Here is a 10,000-nt window from a genome sequence, read left to right on the forward strand (position 1 = left end):
ACAATAGTCCAATCTACTACTAATAAAAGAATGTACTAGTTTTTCACTTGATTCTCTGGATAGATGTTTTCTAATATGACGTATGTTGTACAAGTAATAGAAAGCGCTGCTACATGTCTTTGTAATACGAGTTCCCATATCTAGATGCGTATCAAAGCATGTGCCTAGATTGCGCGCAGAGACTACAGAAGAGACTTCAGCCTGTCCAACATTGATGCTTTGGATTGAAACTTTTGAGAGCTGCTGGCCAGTACCTATAATCAGGAACTCAGTCTTGCCATCATTGAGCATAAGCTGATCCTCTCTCATCCATGCTCGGACATCACAGATGCACTTCTGCATGGCAGATACAACTTCGACTTTACTGAAAGTGTCTGATTGCTTAAATGACAAATACAAATGTGTGTCGTCCGCATATGTGTGAACGGAGGGCAGATGGTGTTTTAATATCTGAAACAGCTTACTCACATAGATGGTAAACAAAAGCGGGCCCAGGCATAGCCCTTGGGGGACTCCACACATCAAATTCAATGGCTTTGAGAGAGTCCCGTTAATCGACACTTTCTGCGACCTGCCCTCAAAGTAACTCTCAAACCATGAAAGTACTTTCCCGCGCAACCCAACTGTTGACCTCAATCGATCTAGAAGGATCTCATGTTCGACGGTGTCGAATGCAGAGGTTAAGTAGAGAAGCACCAACAACGTAACTTGACCTTTATCCATCGCCATTAGGAGATCGTTCTTCACCTTAAGTAGTGCGGTCTCAGTGCTATGATTTTGGCGGTAAGCACTTTGCAATTCTGGAAACAAACCATTGACTCACATGTGCTCCTGTAATTGTACAGCGACTGCCTTCTCTGTAAGTTTGGACGTGAACTGTAAGTTACTCACAGGCCGAAAGTTCTTGACCAGATTTTTTGAGCAGAGGATGTCCTAATGCCTTCTTCCATTCGTCAGCGAAGTAACCATGCTTTAATGATATGTTCAAAATCCTAGTAATCACTGGAAGTAGCTCCTCAATACAAAGCAGCAAGATGGATGACGAGAAAGGGTCCAGAGCACATGTCTCAGTCATGGAAGCCACAGCCATCTTCCTTACAGCCTCCTTAGAGAGAGATTGAAACTCTGATAGCGTGACAACGTCATCAGTACTCGATAAACCGTGAGGCGCACACTCAGTAGAAACCGCATGAGGGACCGCGTCACCGGCTAACTTTGATCTTATAGCAACTACTTTATGGATGAAGTATTCACCCATCTCATTTGCGAGAACAGAGGCGTTAGTATGAGGTGGAAGAGACTTGTACTCTTGCAGATTTAATAGAATCTTACTAGCCCGGAACAGCTTTGATTGGTCCGAGCTGTTCTTGTCAATAAATGGCCTTTAATGAGTACACCTAGCTTCGTTCATCAGATGTACAACATAATTCCGCTTAACTTTGAATACTACAAGATCTGATGGGAGTCTAGTTTTCCTCCATCTTCTCTCGGCCTTCCTCCTGTCCCTTCGAGCCTGAATTATGTTATCATTAAACAATTGGAGCCTGGGTCGAGTGATGACATGACGAGAACAAACCGGCGCGTTTTCGTCTTATAGCGATTTAAAAGTCGAGCAGCATGTTCAAATCATCAGGCGGGTCTTGATGTAGCTGGGAGTTACGACTAGCTTTTCTCAACTTGGTTATGTCAATTGATTTGAGTTTCCTGTATTCAGTATGCTTAATTCTTGGCGCAGGCCTCATCACGCTTAGCTTACATATCACGGTAGCATGGTCAGTGAAATATCTCTCCGGAAGGGGTTCACCATCCACAATATCATCGGCCTGCCGTGTGATAATGAAGTCCAAGGTGTGGCCATGTATGTGAGTGGGTCGTTTAGCATGCTGGACCAGACCCATAGAGTTCAACAGGTCCTTGAGCCGGATGGTGTCAGCATCTGACTGAACGTCCATGTGAATATTAAAGTCGCCACATATTAACAGTAACTCATTACACATAACTAATGACTCGAGATAGTCCGAGAATTTATAAAAGAAAACACTCGTAGTCACGGGATGATCCGCAGAGTATGTTGGTCTGTCTATACACGATGACAACTCGCAGACGAACAGTTCCGAACTCCACAAGCCATTCCGACACTTCAAACGAAGATCGCTCGGCTGAAAACACTTTGCTTGCATCAAGACCGTCCCGATATAATAGCGCAGTCCCGCCACCCCTACGATCTGCACGCGGACAGTGGTAAAGCTTAGCATAACTGGGTAGAGTGAGCTCACTTAAAATCGCAGAATCAAGATCATTGAGCCAGGACTCGCATATCATAAACAACTCAGCCCTCAGATCACACACCAGGTCCACAAAATCCGATGATTTGTTCCTTAATGATCTTGCATTCAAACTACATAACTGAAAGGCCCAGTTTTCCAGGTTACCAAAGATGGCATTACGCTCAACACTTATAAGTGTGTCACGTGCTGGCTCCCTGCATGGATGAGCGCGGCTCTCAATTCGCGATGAAACAATGGAGGTTATCTGAGCATTTCCTGTCGGGCCCGGATTAAGTTTAAATACCAAATCACAAACGTCCAATACAATATGAAAAGTCGTCACTGAATCACCATAGTAGGCACGTGGTCTCCTTTGTCGCCTCAGTCAGTGGTCCATTAAACGAAGATAAGTTGGCGCAAACAATGGAGAAAATGTTTGCATTCCAAGGCCGTGAACACAATAGTTTGATCTTCAGTGGTCCATTAAACGAAGATGAGTTGGCGCAAACAATGGAGAAAAAGTTTGCATGCCAAGGCCGTGAACACAATAGCTCGGTAACAACGCCCCCGTTATGAATAAAATCCAAGTTTGCACTGAATAGCCAAGTCGAGTTGGAAGCCAGAAATCTCTTAAAAATTGCCATATCTCATACCCAAATACATTTCCATCACTTGACGATGGCTTTAGACATCGGCTCGAAGAGTTCTTTGAACAAATGAGAGCCCCAGTTAGGACTATAATGACTGAAATCACGGAGCTCACTTGTGAATGCAGAAAGTTCATTCTGGCATGCTGATTACATTTCAGAAATAAAAAATGGGGGCCACCGAGTTCGTTTTTGAGATATGAGTGGCTGTTGCCACGGTAACTTTTTACATCACAAAAATGACAGCAATAATTGGTGTTTGATATGGTACCATAACATTGCTGTTAAGTGATAAAGTGTTGTAGTGTGAATCCTTCTAATAAGAACGTTTCTTTCAAATGTTGAAACTGGTTTGAGCCACTTTAAGTGTAAAATTATGCCAATGAATAGCAAAGAAGGAATACAATTTATCACTTGCTTGTGATATGAGAACAAGAGGTCAAATATTTTTCTTTTTTTTCTTACCACTTATGCGTCATAAAAAAAAATTGCATACTGTTAATATTATAATTGAGACCTGTAGCAAAACATAGCATACATTCCAGCTTCACTGGGCAACAGACGCGAGAGAAATATACGATTAGGTTTACTTTGGACGTTTAGGCCGCGCACCGTCGTTACATTACAAACATGAATATTGGAGAAAGCCACATCTATGGGGGGGGACATAAATTGACTAAACACATTTCACACACAATACAGCAAGGAAAGTATATCCAATGCACAAAGTAGCGGCATTGGCGGATGCAAAAACCCAAAACCCTGTGGGAAAAAAATGGCAACGTATCCTCCCCGAACCAAATTCAGTGCCTCAAATACTTCGGACGTCATGGCGGCCATGTTGGTGTAAAAAACGTCTTTTGGGAATTTGTCTCTATTATTATTATTATTATTATTATTATTATTATTATTATTATTATTATTATACAAAACGCGAGCGACATTTTGCTTTTGTTTTGTGCACCAACATGGCCGTCTAATCACGTGAGTGCAAACTAAGAATTGCGTAACAGATAAATGTGTACAATTAAAACAAAAATGAAGTTTAGGTATACTTTCAAAATGTCGATAATCGTGGGTAATAGGTGTCGGCCTCGAATGACTAATCACGTGCTATACCTAGCTTAGATACACTTAAGTCACTACCCATAATCCCTCACTTACACCTTCTGCAACCCAGGCCCTCTCGCTCTTGTGACGCAGAAATATTCAATTTCAGGCTTATTCGTTACCACTCAATCGCTAGAAATTCCGGCATTAAACAAGAAAGGTGAACATATCTGTAAAAAAAGACTCTACTGAAGATTATCAGGTTGTCGTTTGTTATCCATTGAGTGCAATTACAAACAACAAGACAAATCGAGGCAGTGAATTGTCTTTCACTGCTGGTTAAATAAATTCTCGCTGAAGCCTTCTTTGGAGGAAAACGTTGAACAAAGTTCACTTTATCCAGCATGAACAAAATGTTGGTTTTGGCCTGCGCCGAAGCCATTAACTTTGTCCTAAATATAATTCGTTTTTCTGGAGAAAAAACCTTTTAACGGTGTTCTACCTCAAAACCAATTACGCTGAAGAACAACAAAAGCAAAAAAGTAATCGCACTTTCGTTATCATCTGCATGACGTTATTCAGTGCAAGAAGTACTTTTAATTTAATATTCCATATTTAACTGACATGATGTAATCATTGATTATAAACTAAATGTCCACCGGCTCAAACTTTTATGCCTTGGTACATCAACAACTTTGTAACTCACCTTAACAAGTCCATTTTCTTTGTAATCTGTCCATCTTTTATTGTCTGTAGATGACTTTAAGGTGTACTTCTTTACCCAGCCACGGCGGTAAACTTCTCCCCCTTGAGTGGACACAGCACAGATTACATGAAGCGACTGTAGGTCAATCTGCAGATAACCAGTATAAGTACCAGTACCAGTACACCATGATCCTCTTACGTCATTCAATCTCCCAAAACTGGCCGGACAAACCGGGTGGTTAATGGAGGCCGTTATCCTTTCATTTGGGATTAAACCGTTTTCCATTCCAAGATCCCAATCAATACAGTCTCCTACGTTTAAATAAACAACTGCAGTTTAGGTTACAGTTGAAAACTCCCTGGCGGAAAACAAGACTCGTTTTATCTTTGTTCTTTTCCCAAATAAACTAACATTTGGAACCATTTTATTATTATTATTATTATTATTGTTATTATTATTATTATTATTATTAGTATTATTATGTTTAGTCTGGAATACCATGCAATACCAGTAAGAAATATTCGGCAGTCGGGCTCTTTTGAGACCTATTATTTTTATTGTGCTCTCTGCTTCCTATGTGCGCAGGCCTAAGGAATATTTTCCGACATGCCAATACAGTTTCTGCACTATTTGTCCCATTTAGCATTTGATAAAGATACCAGGGTGGGTCGAGATGCATTAATTTTGGGTAACATTCATTAACAACTAATCCCTTAATTTGCTGATAAAACACCGAAATCATGAGAAGCTAATTTTAATAGAGAATACTGTAACGTCGATAATGCTATCTTCATTCCATTTCAAGCATGAAATGTATGGCAATTAAGTATTTTTTAAATCTGTTCTGTTACCGCTGTAGTTTGCTTTCACTAATATAGTCAATGATTTCCAATATACTAGAAGAGTTAGTGAAACTCAAAACTCCTACTCGTAGTCGCGATTTCGGAGTTTTATCAGCAAATAAAAAAAATAGTTGTTGATGAAGTTTCTCCAAACTTAATGCATGTCACCCCCCCCCCCCCCCCCCACGTATCATTTTATATGAACCATTTGGAATTGATTTACTTGCGAAGCTGGGTGTCATTTATTTAAGCACATATAGAATTGTTCATCGGTCCAAGCGAGAATGGACTGGGACTAGTTCCGGAAAAAGGGGAAAAAAACTTTAACGAGTAATTTACTTCGGAATTTTAACTTGGAGGACAACCTAGAAGTCGTTTTTTTTTTTCTTGAAGCTTTGGGAAGATATCTGTCAAAGGGTCCCTTACTGTATATAGAGAGCCAAAATTTCAGAGATATTTAGAGGTAGAAAGTGAGGCAATTCTTGCCATTAGGATACAAACAAGTTTCATTTTATAGTTAGCTTTTATATTCTTTTCACTAATTTCGAATGTTTTCGTTGGCGGTGAGCTTAATTGAGATGTTCTGTCAGTTTTACTATTGAACGCCCCACTCTTCCTTTTAACGCCGATGTTTTTGCCTGACTTAAATCTTAAATGGCAGGTAACGTGACGAAATAAATCCATACTTTCTTCCTATACACGAAGTGTGCAATCCTTTATTTTAAACAAATATTCTTGACCCTGAATGCATTCTTTCAATTTTTTTTGTTATACTTGATTGTAAGAAGACCTGTTTTAATCAATGTTATTTAACTAAACAATTATTTGATTGGCGTAATTCTAAAGCATTTTGAATTGTTCACTGGGTTTTATCCCGTTTCGCGCACCGAAAATTGTTTCTTGCTTTCCCAAGACCTTACAGAAGAAAAATGTCCCATATAGCTCCTCTTTTGGTCTTTTGCCTAAGGAGCGTTCTTCCGACAGAGGGGCAACCATATGAATCTACCGACGCATTGCACCAAAAACACAATTGAAAATCAGCACGTGACAAAAAGACCACATGATGCCCGATTCGACTGCACAATATCAACACGTGGCACAGTGCTTAAATTAATAATAAATATCTATCTTCTGTTTGCTTTAATAAAAAGATACTGCCAATCGTGAACTGGCCAACGTTCTTAACTGGTTAAATGCGCTGCTAAGAAGTAATATGACTTCTGTCTTTAAGTGGGTTCTAAGTGTTTGATTATTTTGTAAGCACTAGTAACCTTGAATTCTTAGCTTGAGTAGTTTGTGGGTTTTGCCTATTCCTAACTAATATGCAACTTGTCTGTTTGTATGTTTGTATCCGGATAGTACCAATAAATAAGATCTGAATCATTTTGTATAATCCAAGTAATACAAGTACCTTAAGTGAAATTCCATATTTCTTGCGAGGATCGCCGAGTCATTTGCTTTAGCGCTGGACTTTTTGCCGCACATCATCAACCGAAAAGAAGGTATTTGTTACGCGCAGCAAGGCTATTAAGTCAAGTTTCTTCCTTTTTTTCCATAATTTTCGCTATCATGGAAGTATCAGAGATCAGGAATGAAAAATCTTCCAGTTTAAAGTATTCAGGGCATTGGAAAGCTTCTTTTGTTTATGATAAGGGTTTCTTATCATCAAAACACAGTAATGTTTTTTATGGTTTTAATATAAGTAACATTAAAGGAAAATTATTATTATTATTATCACTATTATTATTATTATTATTATTATTATTATTATTATTATTATTATTATTATTATTATTATTATATTCTTTGTCTAACTCATGCAAATTAATGACTCTGGACTCTTAGTTTCTCTTGAGATCGCATATTTAATTTAGTTTCCCTTGACAATGGCGCCAAGATGTCGCCGAAACGTCGGACGCTTTTATCGTTAGTTTTTGCTGCAGAGTTTCGCGCCAGCCAACATGATAACAGGACTCTTCTTAAGTAAACCCGCTGACCGTGGACTCATATTCTCGGCCAAACGAGTCGGCCATGTTTTGTGTTTCTTAAGACTCTGCGAACTATCTTAACGACTTGCTTGTCATTTCTCACCTTACGGAGTTCTTGTAAGTGTATTCATTTTACTAGCTAAGTCCACTTGTATTGTATTGTCATTTTTGCGTTCCTGTTCGATTGTAGAATGGTTCCTTCATCGTTGGCATTAAAGTTAATTTTGTTCATCGAGAAGGCTGTTTCTTCATGAAGGAACCATGGTAGTCATCGCTTGTACAATCCCCACGTGCGATTTCAAGACCGCTGACGTCTCCGAGGCCCTCGCCATTGCTCTCCTGGCAAACCACGGCTTGGCCCATCAGTGCACATTGCCTAACACACCTGGTCCTTCGCTTCCACCCGTTCCTCGTGGTCCAAAACTCGAACGGCCCAAAGTAAACATTGGCGTCTCGACAGAGGAATGGAACGTGTTCACACGCCGCTGGGAAGTGTTCCGTACTGGTTCGGGCATCGATGATCAATCTGCACCCTCCCAGTTGTTTCAATGCGCAGAAAATGAGCTTGGTGACAGTCTCCTAAAAGCCAACCCACATGCCGCTTCCAACACTCTACCAGACCTGCTTGCTGCCATGCGTTCCCTCGCAGTAATACCAGTTGCAACTGGTGTCCTACGCACCGAGCTACTGCAACTACGTCAGGAAAGGGACGAACCGTTCCGCGCATTTACAGCAAGGGTTCGTGGGAAAGCCGAAACCTGTGCCTTTAGTACACAGTGTGAATGTGGGAAAAACATCGACTACACAGACCATGTCATACGAGATGTCCTCCTTAATGGGATATCCGACCCAGACATCCGCCTTGAAGTTCTTGGGACCAAGACTGTTCTTCAGACCCCAGTAAATGACGTCATCGCCCTAGTGGAAAACAAGGAGATGGCACGGAACGCCCTCCCGTCATCAACCCTGTCTGCTGTCTCGTCATTCAAGCGCCAACAGGAACCACCGAAAACCCCATACAGTGTGCCTCACTTGCTATAGGGTTCGCCGCCGCAGGAAGCGCCTACAGCCTACGCCCCCAGCCCCCCCTCCCACCAGTCAGGCCGTCGAATCAGACCCGATATCCCAAGTTGCCTCATTTACTTCCGGCACTGCCCGCCGGCGACGTCGCCGCAAACATGTTCCAGCCAGACATGGCCTCGTCGGTAGATGCGCACCTGTAACACTTGACCACCACATCTTTACTAAGGGCGAGTGGACACGGGCACACCTCAGAGACCACCCCAGAGTCCCAATCACTATCTCCATTGACACCTCAGCCCAGGCCAGATATCGTATGCCCAACTGCACCTCAAACACTCATGCAGAGATCTCAGCCATCGCCGACACTGGCGCACAATCTGACTTGTGGTCAATGAAAGACTTCTTAGCGTGCGGGTTCTCGCGCGACGACCTACTACCTGTCCGTCTTGGCTTGTCAGCCGCCAACCGCTCTCCCATTTCTATCGAGGGCGCATTCTTCGCCAAGCTCACCACGAAGCTCCAAAATGGTGAGGTGACCTCGTGCCGCTCCATGGTTTACGTCAGCCGCTCCGTCCAAGCCATGTACTTATCATACGACTCATTGCTCAACCTTGGCATCCTCTCCAAGGACTTTGCATCACTCACAACGGCGAACATGCCTACGGAGGGGTGCCACACCAGAGACTCTGAAGCCGTGGATACCAACCGTATGCCACCTCTCATTAATGCTGTGCGGTCTATTAATGGTGGCTGCACCGCCACAAGTGACCCACATGACACCATGTGCTCATGCCCTCAACGTGACGCTACACCGCCACGTCCCTCCGAGCTGCCCTTCCCCTGCACTCCAGAAAACAACGGACGAATGAAAGCGTGGTTACTTGACCGATACGCCTCCTCAACATTTAACACGTGCCCGCACCGGGCATTACCGTGCATGGAGGGGCCACCGATTGAGATTCACGTCGAACCTACTGCCACCCCAAAAGCAAGCCACACCCCGGCCCCAGTGCCCCTACACTGGCAGCAACGAGTATACGAAGACCTCCTACGCGACGAGGCTCTTGGTGTCATAGAACGCGTGCCATATGGCGAACCCGTGACGTGGTGCCACCGCATGGTTATCACACGAAAGCATGATGGCTCCCCCCGCCGCACAGTAGATCTCTCCCCACTAAACAAATTTTGCAAACGTGAGACATTCGCTACGGAAACACCCTTCCACCTAGCACGTCGTATCCCCAAAGACACATGGAAAACAGTCACGGATGCCTGGAACGGCTACCACAGTGTACCTCTGCGCCAGTCCGATCGCCACTTGACCACCTTTATTACTCCGTTTGGTCTCTGGCGGTACACAAGAGCGCCTCAAGGATTCCTCTCGTCCGGAGATGGTTACAACCGCCGCTTTGACGCCGTCCTGTCCACCTTCGAGCGTAAGGAACGCTGCGTCGATGACACCATACACTATGACTCT

At 42.9% G+C, this 10,000-nt stretch overlaps 2 protein-coding genes and 1 pseudogene across 2 annotated transcripts in view; 1 reads left to right on the top strand and 2 right to left on the bottom strand.

Annotated features, from left to right (window-relative positions):
- Positions 1-10,000, bottom strand: part of LOC137974729 (uncharacterized) — a 203,157-nt gene that overhangs the window by 179,387 nt on the left and 13,770 nt on the right. The window contains exon 2 of the mRNA XM_068821678.1: positions 4,671-4,981. Coding sequence (XP_068677779.1) covers positions 4,671-4,981 — 311 coding nt within the window. The remainder of the gene's footprint in view (positions 1-4,670; positions 4,982-10,000) is intronic.
- Positions 1,385-1,952, bottom strand: LOC137975400 (uncharacterized; annotated as a pseudogene).
- Positions 7,762-10,000, top strand: part of LOC137975404 (uncharacterized) — a 2,638-nt gene continuing 399 nt past the window's right edge. The window contains exons 1-2 of the mRNA XM_068822516.1: positions 7,762-8,521; positions 8,688-10,000. The exon at positions 8,688-10,000 is cut by the window's right edge and continues 399 nt beyond it. Of these exons, the coding sequence (XP_068678617.1) occupies positions 7,762-8,521; positions 8,688-10,000 (2,073 nt within the window). The remainder of the gene's footprint in view (positions 8,522-8,687) is intronic.

The sequence above is a fragment of the Montipora foliosa genome, chromosome 11 (genome assembly GCF_036669935.1).
Source record: "Montipora foliosa isolate CH-2021 chromosome 11, ASM3666993v2, whole genome shotgun sequence".
Taxonomy (NCBI): Eukaryota; Metazoa; Cnidaria; class Anthozoa; order Scleractinia; family Acroporidae; genus Montipora; species Montipora foliosa.